This window comes from Salvelinus sp. IW2-2015, linkage group LG13, assembly GCF_002910315.2.
Source record: "Salvelinus sp. IW2-2015 linkage group LG13, ASM291031v2, whole genome shotgun sequence".
In the NCBI taxonomy this organism is placed as follows: domain Eukaryota; kingdom Metazoa; phylum Chordata; class Actinopteri; order Salmoniformes; family Salmonidae; genus Salvelinus; species Salvelinus sp. IW2-2015.
Genome location: NC_036853.1, coordinates 41,521,902 through 41,541,978, shown reverse-complemented (window position 1 = coordinate 41,541,978; position 20,077 = coordinate 41,521,902). Strand labels below are relative to the sequence as shown.

Below are 20,077 nucleotides of genomic sequence, written 5' to 3'. Positions count from 1 at the left end.
GTTACTTAATACTTAATCACCCTCCCGGATCCGGGATCCTCCTCATCAGAAACGCTGACTAGCATAGCCTAGCCTAGCGCCACAGGGAATATCATATAATATAATTTCATGAAATCACAAGTCCAATACAGCAAATGAAAGATAAACATCTTGTGAATCCAGCCATCCATGTTTTGTTCGAAAATTTGCATATTTATAGGTATAAATCGTAGTTTTACATTGCAGCCATCGTCACAAATAGCACCAAAACAGCCAGAATAATTACAGAGAGCAACGTGAAATACWTAAATACTCATCATAAAACCTTTATGAAAAATACATGTTGTACAGCAAATGAAAGATAAACATCTTGTGAATCCAGCCAATATTTCMGATTTTTTAAGTGTTTTACAGCGAAAACACAATATATATTTATGTTAGCTCACCACAATAGCCAAGCACACAACGCCATTTTTTCACCGCAAACATAGCTTTCACAAAACCCACAAATAGAGATAAAATTAATCACTAACCTTTGAACAACTTCATCAGATGACAGTCTTATGACATCATGTTATACAAATACATTTATGTTTTGTTCGAAATGTGCATATTTATAGCTACAAATCTGGTTTTTACAACGCAGCCAGAGAAATTTTAGACAGCGATGTAATCTAACAGAAAATCATCATAAACTTTGCTGAAAATACATGTTGTACAGCAAATGAAAGATACACTGGTTCTTAATGCAACCGCTGTGTTTAGATTTAAAAAAATAACTTTAGTACAAAGCACAGCATGCAATAATCTGAGACAGCGGCTCAGCCATTCTCCACCATGTTGGAGTCCAAAGAGTCCACAAAAATACGAAATAACATAAAATTCCTTTTGATGAACTTTCATCAGAATGCAGTGCCAGGAATCCTAGTTTGACAATAAATCGTTGTTGGTTTTAGAATGTCATTACGCTGTTGAATTAGCAACTTTGGCTAGCATGGTGGAGCTCACGTTTCCACGAAGATTTTACGCATGAACGAAAAATTCAAAAAGTAAAATAAAAGTTGAATAAACTGGTCAAACTCAGTTGAGAATCCATCTTTAGGATGTTTTTAAGAAATACATCCAATAACGTCCCAGACGGAGCATTTCCTTGTGTCTACCAAACGAATTGCAACCAACCATATGACAAATCCTCTGTCACCAGTACTACGATATGGCTGACCTCTCACTCCAACGAGTCCCATCCGGTCCCAGAAAGGCTAGAGACTTCATTCAACGTTCTACTGCCTGTTGACATCTAGTGGAATGCGTATGAAGTGCATACAGATCCATAAATACAAGGCAATTGAATAGGCAAGGCCTTACACAGAGAACCCATTTTCAGAATTTTCACTTCCTGTTTGGAAGTTTGCTGCCAAATGAGTTCTGTTTTACTCACAGATATAATTCAAACAGTTTTAGAAACTTCAGAGTGTTTTCTATCCAATAGTAATAATAATATGCATATCATATGATCTAGAACAGAGTACGAGGCCGTTTAATTTGGGCACAATTTYTTCCCAAAGTGAAAACAGCGCCCCCTATTAAGAAGAAGTTTTAAGTCTGATTTTTATACATTTGTCTGTTTTCGCTGTGTAACATTTTGAAGGGGTCCCTTTTCAGGTTTAGAAGAAGTGACCTCTAAATACAAACTCCCCGAAATATCAGACATATCTCATTTACACAAGTATTCACACCCCTGAGTCAGTACTTTGTAGAAGGCACCTATAGGATTTCGTAGCGATTACAGCTCTGAGTCTTCTTGGGTAAGCTTAGAAGCACGTTCCACACCCGGATTGTGCAATATTCGCCCATTTATTATTTTCAAAATTCTTCAAGCTCTGTCAAGATGTTGGGGGAGCATGGCTAGATGGCAATATTCAAGTCTTGCCATACATTTTAAAGCAGATTTAAGTCAAAACTGGAACATTCACTCTCTTCTTGGTAAACAACTCGTGTAGATTTGGCCTTGTGTTGTAGGTCATTGTCCTGCTGAAAGGTGAATTCCTCTCCCAGTCTGGTGTAAAGCAGACTGAAGCRGGTTTCCCTCTAGGATTTTGCCTGTGCTTCGCTCCATCCCATTTCTTTTTATCCCGAAAAACTCCCCACTATTTGCCTATGTAGAGCATACCCATACCATGATGCAGCCACCACCATGCTTGAAAATAAGGAGGCAGTTACTCAGTGATGTGTGAGATTTGTCCCAAACACAAGGCTTTGCATTTAAGCCAAAAMGTGTATTCCGATGCTGTGTTTGTTGTTTCTGCAGTATTACTTTAAATGCCTTGTTGCAAACAAGATGCATGTTTTGGAATATTTTTATTCTGTATATTTCTGTGTTTTCTATTCACCCTGTCATTTAGGTCATTATTGTGGTGTCACTACTATGTTGTCGAGCCATCCTCAGTTTTCTACCATCACAGACATTGAACTCAATAACTGTTTTAAAATCACCAATGGCCTCAGGTTAACCCTGTGCAATTTTATTCCTGTCCTGCAGCTCAGTTCAGAAGGACGACTGTATATATGTGTCCGGGTCGTTTAATATATAATGCACAGCATAATTATTAACTTGCTCAATAAGATATTCAATATTTGATTTGTTATTTTTAACAATCAACCAATCACTGCCCTTCTTTGAGGCTTTCAAAAAGTTCCCTGGTCTTTGTAGTCGAATCTGTGCTTGAAATTCAATACCTGAATGAGGGACCTTACATACAATCCGTTTGGTAAGTATTCAGACCCCTTGACTTTTTCCAAATGTTACATTACAGCCTTATTCTAAAATTGATTAAATTAAATAATAATGTTTTCTTCATCAATCTTCACACAATACCCCATAATGACAAAGTGAAAACAAGTTCTTAGAAATGTATGCACATTTATTAAAAAATAAAAACAGAATGTAAGTATTCATACCCTTTACTATGAGACCCGACATTAAGCTCAGGTGCTTCCTGATTCCATTGATCATCCTTGAGATGTTTCTACAACTTGGAGTTCACCGGTAAATTCAATTAATTGGACATGATTTGGAAAGGCACACACCTGTCTATAAAAGGTCTCACAGTTGACAGTGCATGTCAGAGCAAAACCCAAGCCATGAGGTCRAAGGAATTTGTTTGTAGAGTGCTGAGACATGATTGTGTCGAGGCACAGCTCTGGGAAGGGTAGCAAAACATTTCTGCAGCATTGAAGGTCCCCAAGAACACAGTGGCCTCCATCATATTTAAATTGAAGAAGTTTGTAACCACCAAGACTCTTCATAGAGCTGGCCACCTGGCGAAACTGAGCAATCGGGGAAGAAGGGCMTTGGTCAGGGAGGTGGGCGAACCTTCCAGAAGAACAACCATCTCTGCAGCACTCCACCAGTCAAGTTTTTATGGTAGAGTGGCCAGATGGAAGCCACTCCTCAGTAAAAATGCACATGACAGCCCGCTTGGAGTTTGCCATAAGAAACCATATTCTCTGGTCTGATGAAACCAAGATTGAACTCTTTGGCCTGAATGCCAAGTGTCACGTCTGGAAGAAACCTGGCACCATCCCTATGGTGAAGCATGGTGGTGGCAGCATCATGCTGTGGGGATGCTTTTCAGAGGCAGTTACTGGGAGACTAGTCAGGATCGAGGGAAAGATGAACGGAGCAAAATACAGAGAGATCCTTGATGAAAACCTGCTCCAGAGCGCTCAAGACCTCAGACTGGGGTGAAGGTTCACCTTCCAACAGGATAACGACCCTAAGCACACTGCCAGGACAACGCAGGAGTGGCTTCGGGGCAAGTCTCTGAATGTCCTTGAGTGGCCCAGCCAGAGACCAGACTTGAAACCGATCGAACATCTCTGGAGAGACCTAAAAATAGCTGTGCAGCAACGCTCCCCAACCAACCTGACAGAGCTTTAGAGGATCTGCAGAGAAGAATGGGAGAAACTCCCTAAATACAACTGAGTCAAGCTTGTAGCGTCATACCCAAGAAGACTCTAGGTTAGAATCGCTGGCAAAAGTGCTTCAATGAAGTACTGAGTAAAGGGTTTGAATACTTAATACTTGTGTAAATTTCAGTTTTTATTTGTAATAAATTAGCAAAAATGTCTAAAAACCTGTTTTGGCTTTGTCAGTATGGTGTATAATGTATAGATTGATGAGGGATTTTTWWWAATCAATTTTAGAATAAGGCTGGAATGTAACGATGTAGAAAATGTCAAGGGGTCTGAATACTTTCTGGATGCACTGTATTATTTTAAAATATTTTTTTTATTTGTATTCCAATATWTTTTTTCTGTATAGGATACAGAAGCTGTGGCCACCACACAGTATCAGTACAGTATGTTTAGAAACTGCGACCGTATGATAGGATCCTTGGCACAGCACACAGGACAGTGCACTGGGAGAGATGATCTAGAAGCCATTTTCTCCTTCCCAGTCCAATTCCACGTTAGCTAGAAAGCTACCKGTGTGGCTAACCCATAGACATTGTATCTGTCCAATTATGGCGTCTTTGAGAGAATGGGCAGCCCCACAGATGATCCATTATGTCACGTGTCAAACTCATCTCATGGAGGGTCGAGTGTCTGCCGGTTTTCAATCCACCCATGTACTTGATTGACTAATTAAGGTCACTAATTAGTAAGGAACTCCCCTTACCTAGTTGTCTTAAGTCTTAATTGAAAGGAAAAAACTAAAACAATCAAGTCTCACAAGTTGCATGGACACACGCTGTGTGCAATAATAGTGTTTAACATTATTTTTGAATGACTACCTCATCGTTGTACCCCACACATATCTCTAAGGTCCATCAGTCCACCAGTGAATTTCAAACAGATTTAACCACAAAGACCAGGGAGGTTTTTCAAAGCATCGCAAAGAAGGGAACCTATTGGTATGCCTTTGAGCWTGTTATAGTTATGAATTACATTTTGGATGTAATTCTGACTTTAAACCAGTTACAGCRTTAAATGGCTATGATAGGAGAAAACTGAAGATGGAGCAACAACATATTMATTACTCCACAATACTAAACGAAATGAAAGAGTAAGAAGAAGGAAGCCTGTGCAGAGTAAAATATGTCAAAACATACATTTGACTAAAGTAAAACTGCAAAAAATGTGGAAATTAACTAATACAAAGCATTATGTTTGAGGCAAATCCAACACAACGCATTACTGAGTACCACTTCATATTTTCAARCATGGTGGTGGCTGCATCATGTTATGGCTATGCTTGTCATCGGCAAGGACTAAGGAGTTTTTTAGGATAAAAAGACACGGACTAGAGCTAAGCACAGGCAAAATCCTAGAGCAAAACTTGGTTCAGTCTGCTTTCCAACAGACACTGGGAAACAAAGTCACCTTTCAGCAGGACAATAACCTAAAACACAAGGCCAAATATACACTGAAGTTGCTTACCAAGACGACGTTGAATGTTCCTGAGTGGCCTAGTTACAGTTTTGACTTAAATCAGAAAGTCTATAACAAGATTTGAAAATGTCTGTCTAGCAATGATCAACAACCAACTTGACAGAGCTTGAAGAATCTTTTTAATAATAATATTGTGCAAATATTGTACAATCCAGGTATGCAAAGGGCGTAGGGCCCGGATCCGATCCGAGTTAGGCGAGCTTAAATGGATGGAATTAACTTTTTACGCACTTTTCTCTCTGCTTATTCTAACCTTGAACTTAAAGGAAAACTCCACCAAAAAACAATGTTTTGGTATTTTAACCTTTATTTAACTAGGCAAGTCAGTTAAGAACATGTTCTTATTTACAATGACGTCCTACCCCGGCAAAACCCTTCCCTAACCCGGACGACTCTGGGCCAATTGTGCGCCGCCTGGGACTCCCGATCACGGCCGGTTGTGATACAGCCCGGGATCGAACCAGAGTMTGTAGTAACGCCTCCAGCACTGTGATGCAGTGCCTTAGACCGCTGCGCCACTTTACTTACTTACTTTATTGTGCCAATGGGGACCGATGCCAATTCACAATACAAATTTCATAGCAGTTACATAGCAGTAATAAAAAAAAWATATATATAATCATAATAAATAAAGAAATCCATTTTTTTTTTAGACTAGCCTGCTGGCTTAACGGAGTCGATAGGAACATTAGCCCAAGCTATTTATGGATATCACACCTGGCACAAATTATTGTCTAGTTCTATTTTTCCTGCTGAGGGGTACCCTATACCTGCGCCCAGTGGGGAGTAGTTCAAAGTCCAGGTACAGGGGGTGGCTTGGGTCTAAAATGATTTTGTGAGCCTCACGGAGGGCCCTGACCTTAAAGATCTCATCCAGGCCTGACTGTTTGACTCCAAGTACCTTGCTTGCTGTGGTAATAATCCTTCTCAACATATTTCTCTGGCTGACAGTGGCATTGCCAAACCAACAAACAATACAAGAAGTTAAAATACTCTCAATAAAAGATTTGTAAAACAGAGTCAATATAGTACAGTCTACATTAAAATATCCCAGCTTTTTGAGAAAGTACAGTCTCTGTTGGCTCTTTTTGTAGATCAGGTCTGTACATTTACTCCACTGAAGCTTATTGTCCAAAAGGACACCCAGATATTTGTATTCCTCTACAATTTCTATATTCTGACCTCTGATAGATGTTGCAGAGGTAGGTGTTGTACGCTTCCTGAAGTCTATGCACATCTCTTTGGTCTTGTTGGTATTGAGGACCAAGTGTGATTCCTCACACCACTCTACAAAGTCATCTAGGACTGGGCCATGATGTTCCTCGTCATCATGCAACAAGCTGATCAAGGCAGTGTCATCAGCGAACTTAACGAGGTGTCGGTCAGTATGGGAACTAGTACAATTATTAGTGTACAAGATGTACAGGAGTGGGGACAAAACACATCCCTGAGGAGAGCCTGTGTTGGTATTGCGTATATCCGACACGTGGGAACCTATTTTGACTCGCTGTGAGCGTTGGCTCAGGAAGTCCAACAGCCACAAAACCAGCCCCCCATCTAAGGAGAAGTCCCGAATGAGTCTGTGCCAGAATGTAAGGCTGGATTGTGTTGAAGGCAGAAGAAAAGTCAACAAACAGAAMCCTGACATGGGATTTGGCACCCTCTAGATGTCTATGGAGCTTTTCCCCTTATACATAGACATCTGTCTCAGGGGCATCAGTTGTTTTCTTTGTGAAGAACATGCAGACTGTTTTCTATTTTATTTATTTATTGAGATGCAAACATGAGTCCCTGAGCAACTTTGTCATCTGAACCATTACAGTAGTGAGTTCTTGTGTAGCTTGTTGTTTACTATTTGCATGCATTTATCACTGTATCATCTGCATACATTGGAACTTCAGACCCTGTACAGACAGAAGGAAGATCATTAATGTACGATCTGAAAAGTATTGACCTTTGGGGAATGCAAACATTGTAGATATGAGTGGAAAAAAGTTAGTTTTGACTCTTTACGCTGATGAGACAGCACCAACTTTTGAAAGGTTTTAGATTTGTTAAAAATCAGGATTGTTTTTACTAAATTTATGCAACAGGTTGAAATGATTAGATTGCTGGAAAGGGGTTATGGGTTTGTTTATTGTTTACTGTTTATTGGTTATTTTAGGTGTTGATTTTACTTAATTAAACATTGTATTATCTGATGTGTTTGAGTAGGATTCTTTYTTCCGGGATGGATGGAAGTCACCTAAAGTATGTATGTTTAAGGAGACATAGGAGAACACGTCTACATTTTTATTAAATGCCTGGGATTAAATATAGCTGATTCCTTATGCTGAGAAATTYACTACATTTGCGATAGAGGATAATTGTGTCTAAGGGTAGCGCATGCTAAATTAAGTATATATAAATATTGAGGAAGTTTAAAACKAATGATTAATGATTTGAGGGAGTACAGTGGAAATATTATTATTATTAGGTTTTGTTTGTAGTTAACTTTTGGGTTTCTGAATCGGTGTAGTATAATGAATGCTAACGAAGTGTTTTTTTCTGGGAAAATGGGTGTTTCATTGTCTCTCTTTGAAATGTTTCCTGGAACTATAAACTTGGGGAGATTGAGTGAGATTGAGGCCGTAAACTACCCAATTTAAAAGGCCTGGAAATGTTTTGTTTGTTTTTATCTTAAGGTTTGCAAATACCCACACACACAACACATTTGTTATGACTATTTGTTGGTGTTTTTAAAATACTGTTTGATTTGTGTGTTTTATTTCCTTTGGGTCTGGTGAGTTTTACATTTGATATCCCTTTAAGATATCTTTAAGATATCTTAAAGGGGCACGCACACATGGAATTTTTATACGTTTTTATTTTCTGAGTTTTAATTAAACACGTGAATTCTTTTGATAAAGGAATGTTCTGGGAACCTGGGATACAACATGTAGGAAATGTTTGACTTTTTTTATTTTTATTTGTCTAATATAGTAAGAAACACTTCTTTGAAGGGTTTGTATGACCTATGACCCGTATCATGACTTTTCATTGTGGCTTGATCACCCCCATTTGGATAATGAATTTCAGGTCATTTGTAATACTAATTTCAAGGTAATTTGTGTAATTGATAATTATTGGGGAGTTCTTTTATAGTTCTTAGCCATATTTGTAATTTGGACCAATGTGAAGAAGGAGAGGGCATTGCCTTTAACTAAGGGTAGGCTGCTTTAAGTCTATTTTCCTATGACCATATGGGTACAATATTTTTTCTTTGTGGAGTTTTTCAGAGTAGTGATTTTAATTTGATTATGTTATTTGAAATTTTGTTTTATCTTTTGACCAGTAGTAGTGTTGTTTTATACATTACTCTCATGAGAGAGTACATTACTCTCTCACACTGTCAACTCATGAGAGTTATGTGTTAAAAATGGGGGAGGATTCAGTTCTTTGAGGTTTTGGATTGAAGTTTACACACCTTGAGTGATATGTGAAGGAGTGTATTGTTGTGTTGTTTGTTTTGTTCTATTCCTGATGGGTTATAGGTCTAACTTCCTGATCCTTTGGCTCTGTGATGGAGTTGACAGTGTGATGGGGAGTATAAGCCAATTTGAAWTATTAGTTTCAATAGAATGTGTTATTCTCTTTAACATATGTTTAGACATTTGTATTAAGAATAATTGGTAAAAGTAATAATTTATCATGTAGTTAATGAACTGAACTAAACTGTTGTTCTGATCTGTTCTTTCGAGGTTATCATGAAAAGTGACATCAGACGGTATCTTAATGCATGGAAGAGATAATTGGACCGAACAGTGTGTGTACTTCAAAACCCCCTCTAACTGGCTGAAGAAAAAGTGACAAAGACGTTGAATAAGGCCCTGTCCGAACCACTTCTACCGAGAGAAAGGAGCCGAGACAGAAATCGGTGTACAGCATCAGATCTGTTCTCTATCAACCGCTTTTCTCTCATGTTTTTCTCAGGAGTGTGAGAGGAGTCCACGTGGAGTGAGCATGGAGAGAAATATGTTCTAAACTTCTCTCATGTTGCTGGTATACTGGTTGATGAATGGACAAGACATAATGGGTGGTAAAGGTGATGGCGTCTAAGGTGAAACATTGAAATTGGAACATTATCATGGGCCATCTACTTTGAACTGTAAAGCTATCTGAAGAAGTACGAAAAGGACGCCAGAAGAATCACTGCCTGAAGGAGGGGGTTGGTCAACTTTGCCCCAAAAATTGTTTTAGACTTTTGGGGTATCAGGTTGATTGTACAGGTCTACACCACGTAAAATTATAGTAATTTAGATTAAGAATGCATTGAGATACTGATCTGTATTATAATCGGGATAAAAAAGTTAATAGTAGAATTATGGGATAATTATACTGGATGTTATTATAAATGTACATTCTGCCAATGTCGATGTGTGTTAAATTTAGTTTTTTACTTTGAGTGATAGGACCAATTTGAATCATTGAGCAATGTCATTCTAAATATAGGTTGGATAATTAGTTGGGTTTTTAATTATGATTTGGAATATGAATGATTTCCCTGACCTATTATCAATTCCTGACTACATCTCTGATGGTGAGGACCCCAATTCTGAGCATGAGGACTCAGAGAGATGACTGTCCTATATGTTGTGATGAGGCCTGTGTTTAGAAACTGGTTCTCCTGTAATTTAGTGAGCATTTATATGTTTTTTTTTTTTTTTTACTCAACAATGTATTATTCTGTATGATTAAACATGTGCAAGTCTGTCTTGTGGTATAAAGGTTGTAAACTCAGTTTCCGAAGGGAGAAAGCTTACATATAAGCTAAGGTACTCGACATTGAAGGGATTTGATTCTTTATTTTCTTTTAAATATTGATGTGTATTTTATGTGTATTTTATGTATAGTATATGTATTTTTTTCATAATTCATATACTCTGCAACTACTGTTAGTAAGGTGTAATGTTACTGTTCTGATTCTCCAGAAGGGACGGAGTCCCTTGAGAGGGGAATGTGGCGGATGAATCAGAATTAGTTGGGTAACATAGATAATTAAGATGTTTTATTTGCATAATATGCTTATGTGAGATACTTGTCATTAGAATGTATCCCTTTGGACTCTAGTGTTGGCAGTTGCAATTCTTCCCTCAGCTGGGGCTCAGTCACTTGGGGCCCAGAGAGGGGAGAGGTCAGGCTTGTCTTTTACATGTCTCTGGTGCTATGCATAATATCAGAAAGGGAAGAGGACAGGATGGAACATTGTCTTCATATGTGAATGTATCTGTTTAACCATGTGAAGGGATGGCGTGATTAAGGGGGAACCAATTACTTGTCTCCACAATGTCTGTGCGCAAGTCACTCCCTCCTTTGGCATTGGGGGGGGGGCGGTGTATGGCAGTATCTGGAACCATTGTATGTCCTCTCTGATGTTGCACATATCCTGGGATAGTGTATGACATAGAAGCTCACTCCCCTCAGTGAGTTTGTCCAGGAGAGGGGTCAAGAAGGGGTTTACTTGAGATGGGAGTATCTAGAGTTTACAATTGATTTATGCCATTGGATGAGATGGTGTTTTTGTGCTATGAAGTACGAGGAACGGGATTAGAACTTCGTTTTAGGGACCAAACTGAACGATAATTTATAGCGAATGTTATCTGGCTATGGGATACTCCTTTCTCAATTATAAAGTCCCTTTGTGAACTGTTCCTAAGATCTGTGGTTCATCATGTAGGTTGAGAGGGGTGTATCTTGGCTATAAAAGATCTTTGTACTTTTCTGTTGTCACTTTCAATGGTTCATTAGAGATGGCGCATCATTGAAAGTCAAATGCTATTGCAAAGCTCTTATTATTATTAAAAATGTAGTTTAAGTATAACTCTGACTGGTGTGTGAAGTTTGTTTTTCCTCATTTGGTAAAGCAGAAATATGCCACCACAGGTATTGTATGTAGACCGGTGACACAAATTCTAAATAGAATCAATTTTAAATTCAGGCTGTAACACAAAATGTTGAAAAAGTCAAGGGGTGTGAATACTTTCTGAAGGCACTATACTTCATACATACCTATCAATGTAGGTCTACTTTTATGGCCACTGATCATACCCACTCACCCTCTTCACAGACACTTAAAACACACACTGATACAAAATCTCTTTGCGGCTTTCTGTAGCAGGCAGCTGTACTGTAGGTGATAGGAGTGATGTTGCTGCTTTGATTAAATATTTATTGAATGAATGAATGACAACGCACATCTTCTCTGCTACAGTTACTTACAGAAGATAACATTGAGATTAAATTGCAAGGTGCAAGATTCACAGCGAGTTAACTTTAAGATTGAACTCACACTGCATGGGGAATCCTTGTACTGTAGGTTCTTTAGTATTATATCTGCTGCTGCTCTCTGTATGTACTGGATGGTCATGTATGTAGAATGCAATTGTGCTCTCTCTGAAACTTAGCAATAACCCCTGACAAAGAGAGAAAGGCGAACATAGGGCACATTTCTTTGATCTCATGAATGAATTGTGATTTATTGTGTTTTAATCTGAAGGCACACATTCACAGTTCGGTCAGTGTCGTTATTTAATTCATTTTAGCAGTTTTAAAGATGTCGTCTGTAACATAACACCTCTTGGTTTTTGAAGAATATGTCTAAAAAATGCTTGAAGCTGTGTACTGCTTTCTTACCTGATCATAATCCAAAAACACTCTTCAACTTCCGAGGAGAACCAACAGTGAAGAAGGAAGGCGCTGCAGTTTGTAAACACTGAATGTGGTCGGACAGCCAACTGTATAGCYTCAAATAAATTTGGATGAATTTGCATTTATTTTCTCAATGAATTTCATTCCTTTATTGTTACAGGTATATCATAGGCATTAAGGGTGGTTGTATGTGTGATAGACTTTGTACTGTACTCAATGCACCTTTAACCAGGATCTAAAATGTAACGTAATGTCCGCTGTGCAACATGAACGTCTATAGTACCTAAAGTTTTAGAGGTGCCTAAAGTTGACAGGGTATGATCCAAATCGACTTGAGCTGACGCTTCTGAATCTGAACCACTGTCCTTGTTACTTAAAGTGGGTTTGGTCTTACAGGATGCCATTTCATACATTCTTTATATACCTTCAATTCAATCCGTATCGCGGAGGTTCCGCGCTATAGCATAATTGAAACTTAAAGGCAATGTTCCCGCGCTAGTGGAGACTGCAAAGGCTCATGGCTCAATCGGAAATTACCTTTAAATTTCAATCACACAATCTGTGATACAGATTAAATCGAGTCCTTAATCCGATCGCGTTTTGTCGGCTATGCATCTTTTAAAGGTAATGTTCGCGGAGACCGTATTCACGGCAAACGCAAATCGTAAATTACCKTTAAATGCGGCATAGGTTGGCCTTGAAATCAGATTGAATCCTGGTCCTAATTCAAAAAGTAAAAAAGTTTTTTAAAAAACGACAAAAAAACACAAAAAAGGTTGAAAATAAGTCAACCAACAGAGAAGAGAACGACAGACAACATGGCCTCTGGTTTTCAGCGCACACTAGGTTTAATATTTAATCCACACAGATAAATAGATATGAGTTACATACTGAACAAGAGGGGAAGGGGCCTTGGGCATGTCTGGAGAGTTACAGAATCCTCAATGACAGCTGTCACTCAAAACAGGCGACCAAGCACAAACCTCACTGTCCAACTGTCAGTCTGGGAACAGCGAATTAGAGCAGTGGGTGGTTGGTGAATCAGTTATGAACCAATCAGCTCACAGCTCGAGGATATGCCTGGCTCTCTCTCTCTCCTTCCACTATTTGGCACAGTTACATTTCGGCACGGTTACTTTCCCCTACGCCCTTACCCATTTGGTGTTCACAGACCTGAGAGGAGATAGGTTTTTACAAAGGCTGAAATAGAACTGAGACTCTTTACCTGTCCATTTTCTCTACAGGAGAGTTTGGGTTTGATCGACAGTGCAGCCGACTGACTGATCTACAAATCACCTTGCATCATAAATAACTACTCATTATTATTTGTAGATCAATCAGTCAGTTCCAACTTACCCACAATGCATCACATATTTGATGCGCTCAAACACAGCCAATCTATGTCCATAAGGCTGTCTGGAAACTTGCTTCTAACGTGGAACAATTACAATCCCTGTTCATCCTCTGATGCCAAATCAAGAGTTTCTCTTTACTCCACTACACCTGATTTACTGGCCATCCCCCATGAATTTTACTACATCTGTACCCCTGTACCCCAAATGGCACCCTATTCCCTATATAGTACACTACTTTTGACAAAGAACCATAGGGCTCTAGTCAAAAGTAGTGCATTATAAAGGGTAGGGTGCCATTTGGGATGCATCCTGAGTCTGCAGACCTCCTGATCAAACTTCACTGTATTTACAGSCCAATGCATTCAAGACTGATCTTGTTTTTTCCACGTACATTCAACAACGTCTCCTCACCTTCTAACTAACAGCTGGCTGAGGTAAAATCACCCTGAACCAACCAATCAACTGTCAGTCTCTCTCTCTCTACATTTAACTCACCAATGAGCGGCTAGTTGACTGTGTCACTCACTCCGACCAATAGCTGCCTATCTCTGAATTCCTCTTGACCAATCAGCTGTCTCTGTTTCCAGCGTGGTTCAGTGAGCTGAAAGCTGATTGGAGTTGGGGGGTTTTAGTAAGTCATACCATAAATAGTTTTGGGATTACTGGTTGGCTGTTGCTGCAAATCTTGGGTAATTTCTGGAGAGGCGTTATATTACGCAGTAGTCTTTAATGTTCCTGTACTTGTGTTGTTGGTAAGATGCAGGTGGGCAAGGTGAGAAAGGGAGGAGTTAGGGGTGATTGTAGGTATCAGGGAGTAGCTTGGGGGCAGATGCAGGCCGTTACAAGTCAAAGGTCAATACAGGAGAGATACAGATGTACTTCCAGGGGAAATAAATACAGGTATGTCTGAAACGGCACTCTATTCCCAATATAGTGCATTAGTTTTGTCCAGCACCATATGGGCCCTGATCAAAAGTAATGCACCATATATACTAGGGTGCCATTTAAGACACACTCCAGGCTTTAGGGAGTAGATACAGGGTAGCGGAGGTAGTTAGGAGGCAGGGGTAGTTACAAGGCTCATGGTGGGGGGAAATAATTACATTGGTAGAAGCGGCAAAAAACAGGGCGGGGAAGGGGGTAGTCATAGTCAAGGTATTTGGAAAGTTACTGGACTGGGGGAGTGATACTTACAAGGCAATAGGTAGTTACAAGGTCTTTGGGGGAGATATCGATAGTTAAAAGGGGTGTAATAGTACGTACAGGGGCTGAGGGGTCATTTCCAAGCCTAGGGATAGTTACATCATGACCAGGGGTAGATACAGGGGCAGGGAAGAGCGGGGTGGGTAGGGTGGGTTAGTTTTAGGATGGGAGAAGTGGGTGATCATCTGGGTGCAAGAAGGGGGACAGGGAGATGCAAGGTGACCCTTGAGGGTGGGAGTGTCACTCGGGGACGTAGGACACCTGCCACACGATGATATGGCTCCGCTCGGCTTTGCATACGGCAGGCTTCATCTGCGTGGCGCCCCCCGACACCTCCCCTTCCTCTGTCTCGTCGTCCTCGCCATCACCTGACACACAGATGAAGTGAGAGAGCCAGTCAGCATGAACAGACATGCCCGGTGTCTGTCACCTTTGTACTGAAGTGTTTCTGCACATCCACACATATAAAAGCATTGGATTGGTATTTTAAATCCATAAAGTGAAATGAACAAGTGCACAACTAGGGCAGAAGGGTAGAGAATCTGGAGACRARTWSRATTMGRWWTKSAAWWSARMASMRCRYSAMMTKGRSTKKRKKGYAKWKKGYRKKKKSWKSRKKSAKKSKKKRGTSWKYSWYWYYSMTSMSSRAKKCGRWRKWSSMYKYMSCYCYMCYCWSCACYMRRMMSYWSKRYRTKMTSTRMRCYYYRRSCYYCRGCYKYSSSSWGKRCCSMKGACCCYYKGMCSKSYKRYSSASYRYMCWRCMMWYTASSRTKKMSRRYRSMYWRCMYGWYRSMWRAMMRRAAAAWWKWWAYAKTATATAWWAYWMWYATATWMWKWTRWASWMMKRWGTKTRYATAYAMMTWWRYMWWMWMMMWYWYAMMKYWGTKKYYMAMARTTSMKRAYRWYWMAWMYAWKWAWWWWYWCMMWGTCTKMKGYCWMWKWKKRTMWSMWSKTWATTTKMAKAWWSTSMARWRTSWKAWKAAKAGTRRWSAGAWKRATTKMWWTYARYTKYWAWKTCYYTCWTYRCMWTSSMARTGRRYYRRAWSYYYMMAWAMMCTYWMYWMKKMWTTKSWRSCMTKSCMYWWAARKRSYWKMWSWYRKSWYRWMMGTKWYWSKYWKSYTWMMACARGYKTSMSWSWWKAMGWKGRSWRRRYTKKRGMYCAYTCCKYCWKRCWGAKYKRGTTCGAATAACAGACGGGAAGCTTCAGAAAGAGGGTGGTGCTTTGAATCATTGTTCTTCCTCTGTGAATCATGGTTACCTGCAAGGAAACACGTGCCACCATCATTGCTTTGCACAAAAAGGGCTTCACAGGCAAGGATATTGCTGCCAGTAAGATTGCACCTAAATCAACCATTTATCGGATCATCAAGAACTTCAAGGAGAGCGGTTCAATCGTTGTGAAGAAGGCTTCAGGGCGCCCAAGAAAGTCCAGCAAGCTCCAGGACCATCTCCTAAAGTTGATTCAGCTGCGGGATCGGGGTACCACCAGTACAGAGCTTGCTCAGGAATGGCAGCAGGCAGATGTGAGTGCATCTGCACGCACAGTGAGGCGAAGACTTTTGGAGGATGGCCTGGTGTCAAGAAGGGCAGCAAAGAAGCCACTTCTCTCCAGGAAAAACATCAGGGACAGACTGATATTCTGCAAAAGGTACAGGGATTGGACTGCTGAGGACTGGGGTAAAGTCATTTTCTCTGAAGAATCCCCTTTCCGATTGTTTGAGGAATCCGGAAAAAAGCTTTTCCGGAGAAGACAAGTTGAGCGCTACCATCAGTCCTGTGTCATGCCAACAGTAAAGCATCCTGAGACCATTCATGTGTGGGGTTGCTTCTTCAATTTTGCCTAAGAACACAGCCATGAATAAAGAATGGTACCAACACATCCTCCGAGAACAACTTCTCCCAACTATCCAGGAACAGTTTGGTGAAAAACAATGCTGTTTCCAACATGATGGAGCACCTTGCCATAAGGCAAAAGTGATAACTAAGTGGYGTGGGGAACAAAACATTGATATTTTGGGTCCATGACCAGGAAACTCCCCAGACCTTAATCCCATTGAGAACTTGTGGTCAATCCTCAAGAGGCGGGTGGACAAACAAAAACCCACAAATTCTGACAAACTCCAAGCATTGATTATGCAAGAATGGGCTGMCATCAGTCAGGATGTGGCCCAGAAGTTAATTGACAGCATGCCAGGGCGGATTGCAGAGGTCTTGAAAAAGAAGGGTCAACACCGCAAATATTGACTCTTTGCATCAACTTCATGTCATTGTCAATAAAAGCTTTTGACACTTATGAAATGCTTGTAATTATACTTCAGTATCCCATAGTAACATCTTTAAAAAATATCTAAAGACACTGAAGCAGCAAACTTTGTGAAAATTAATATTTGTGTCATTCTCAAAACTTTTGGCCACGACTGTACACAGTACCCGTCAAACATTTGGACACACCTACTCATTCAATGATTTTTTTAAACTATTTTCTAAATGTAGAATAATAATGAAGACATCAAATATATGAAATAGCACATATGGAATCATGCAGTAACCAAAAAAGTGTTCAACAAATTATAAGAATATTTTGAAGATAAATACACAATGCAGAGGATAAGAGGACGAGAGTACTAAAAACGAAATAGAGTACTAATGGTCAATAGGGAATTATCAATGTAAATAGGAGTTGGTTTTTAGTTCAACAGCTGTTTAGAATCTGTGGAAAGTCAGTCCTGAACTCAGATCTACATGTGCTATGTGTGCTACGTTCTGTACATTGAGTCTGGAGCAGGATACTTGTTATTTGGCCATTGTCCCAGTTGTACTGCAAGGACTTCTGATTGGTCAACCCCAGGCTAGGGTGGGGGGTTATAAATTACATCCTGTTTCTTTATTTTGTGGAGAAAAGCTGAGGACAGGGGAGACTGAACATCTACCTCCCAGCATAAAATCAATGATTTGTCCTTCTCAAACAAAATCTAATTTTATCCCTCTGAATTGCTTTGGGGTTTGTGTTATTTTAGAATAACATCAACTGCTAACAAAATCAAAATATGTTTTATATTTGAGATTCTTCAAAGTAGCCACCCTTTGCCTTGATGACAGCTTTGCACACTCTTGGCATTCTCTCAACCAGCTTCATGAGCTAGTCACTTGGAATGCATTTCAATTAATAGGTGTGCCTTGTTAAAAGTTAATTTGAGGAATTTCTTTCCTTTCCTTCTTAATGTGTTTTTTGACAAGCAGTTGCGTTGTGACAAGGTAGGGGTGGTATACAGAAGATAGCCCTATTGAATAAAAGACCAAGTCCATATTATGGCAAGAACAGCTCAAATAAGCAAAGAGAAATGACAGTCCATCATTACATTAAGACATGAAGGTCAGTCAATCTGGAATATTTCAAGAACTTTGAAAGTTTCTAGAAGTGCAGTCGCAAAAAACCATCAAGCGCTATGATGAAACTGGCTCTCATGAGGACTGCCACAGGAAAGGAAGACCCAGAGGATAAGTTCATTAGAGTTAACTGCACCTCAGATTGCAGCCCAAATAAATGCTTCACAGATTTAAAGTAAAAGACACATCTCAACAGCAACTGTTCAGAGGAGACTGCAGGAATCAAGCCTTCATGGTCAAATTGCTGCAAAGACACCACTACTAAAGGACACCAATAAGAATAAGAGACTTGCTTGGGCCAAGAAACACGAGCAATGGACATTAGATTGGTGGAAATCTGTCCTTTGGTTTGATGAGTCCAAATGATATATTTTTGGTTCCAACCGCCGTGTGTGATGGTGCTTTGCTGGTGACACTGTCAGTGATTTATTTAGAATTCAAGGCACATTTAACCAGCATGGCTACCACAGCATTCTGCAGCAATACGCCATCCTATCTGGTTTGCGCTTAGTGGAACTATCATTTGTTTTTCAACAGGACAATGACCCAAAACACACCTCCAGGCTGTGTAAGGGCTATTTGACCAAGGAGAGTGATGGAGTGCTGCATCAGATGACCTGGCCTCCACAATCCCTCAACCTCAAACCAATTGAGATGGTTTGGGATGAGTTGGACCGCAGAGTGAAGGAAAAGCAGCCAACAATTGCTCAACATATGTGGGAACTCCTTCAAGAATGTTGGAAAAGCATTCCTCTTACACTTTTTTGGTTACTACATTAATCCATATGTGTTATTTCATAGTTTTGCTGTCTTCACCATTATTCTACAATTTAGAAAATACTAAAAAATAAAGAAAAACCCTTGAATGTGTAGGTGTGTCCAAACCTTTGACTGGTACTGTATATATATATATTTGTTAAACAGGTAACGAGAAACAGATCAGTCAATCAATTGTATTTATAATGCCCTTTTTACATCAGCTGTTGTCACATAGTACTAAAGGACCTTACCAATAGATACCCACAAATTAAACACTGTGAACCACTTTTGCATTTTAGTGCCCAGTTGACAACCTAGTCCATCCTCACAGTCCTCAAATACATCAAGTTGAGAGTATTGACAGCAGGTATAATACTTTTTTAGTTAGTCAAGAACTACACATTTGATTTAATGCATTTAAGGGGATAATTAACTTTATCAAATTATGATTACTAACTGACCTGGCACAGAGACAAAGAACTTGACGGCATCTCGGTGTCCATGGAAACAGAGCTGAGCCTGGGCCATGGAGCAGTATGGAATGAAGCTGCCGCTGCTTTTCTCTGGGTTGTCGTCTTCATACACATGAATAACACCCCCGGCCACGCCGCCGGACGACGTCGGAGACACCTTATTGGCTATCGGGATGGGAGTGGAGTCAATAGCCAATCAGAACAGCTGACATCTGACAGACCAGCGAATAGGACAAGGACATTGATGCATGAGACCATCCAATCACAATAGTGCACACAGAGCAGGCTTGCCAATAAGACCCATCAATTGGGTATGCTACATCGTTACAGAGCATTTAAAATAGAAATGTGCAAAATAGAACAGACCCCTCTCAGTCATGCAGAATAGGAAACTGTGTCGGCTGGCTCTATACATAACATTTCTACGTGAAATTCTCTGTACGTGGCAACCAATTGAATAAGCCTGTGGTCATTCACTTATGAATTTGCAGATAGTGAAAAATAAAAAAATCTGAATACTGAAATAGGAGCAATACTAAAACATGCCATCAACATGCAATAATGAAGAGACAAGGCATCCCCAAAACCCCAAACCTAATATATTGACTACGTCACTGAAATTATCAATATTCATCACACAAATAGCATACAAATATGACTCATACATATACATACATTAACACCATACTCTACATATATGTGTGCCAATGCATTATATACAGTACTTTACAACACCTGAAGATAGCATGCAGAGTTACACATGAACAAAAGTGATTTCC

General features: G+C 39.8%; 1 protein-coding gene across 1 annotated transcript in view; it reads right to left on the bottom strand.

Moving 5' to 3' along the window:
- Positions 1 to 12,944: 12,944 nt before the first annotated feature.
- The window catches only part of LOC111971263 (C-Jun-amino-terminal kinase-interacting protein 3-like), an 85,794-nt gene continuing 78,661 nt past the window's right edge, over positions 12,945 to 20,077 (bottom strand). Inside the window, 3 exon segments of the mRNA XM_070446006.1 lie at positions 12,945 to 15,046; positions 17,449 to 17,528; positions 19,283 to 19,463. Of these exon segments, the coding sequence (XP_070302107.1) occupies positions 14,919 to 15,046; positions 17,449 to 17,528; positions 19,283 to 19,463 (389 nt within the window). The 3' untranslated portion in view covers positions 12,945 to 14,918.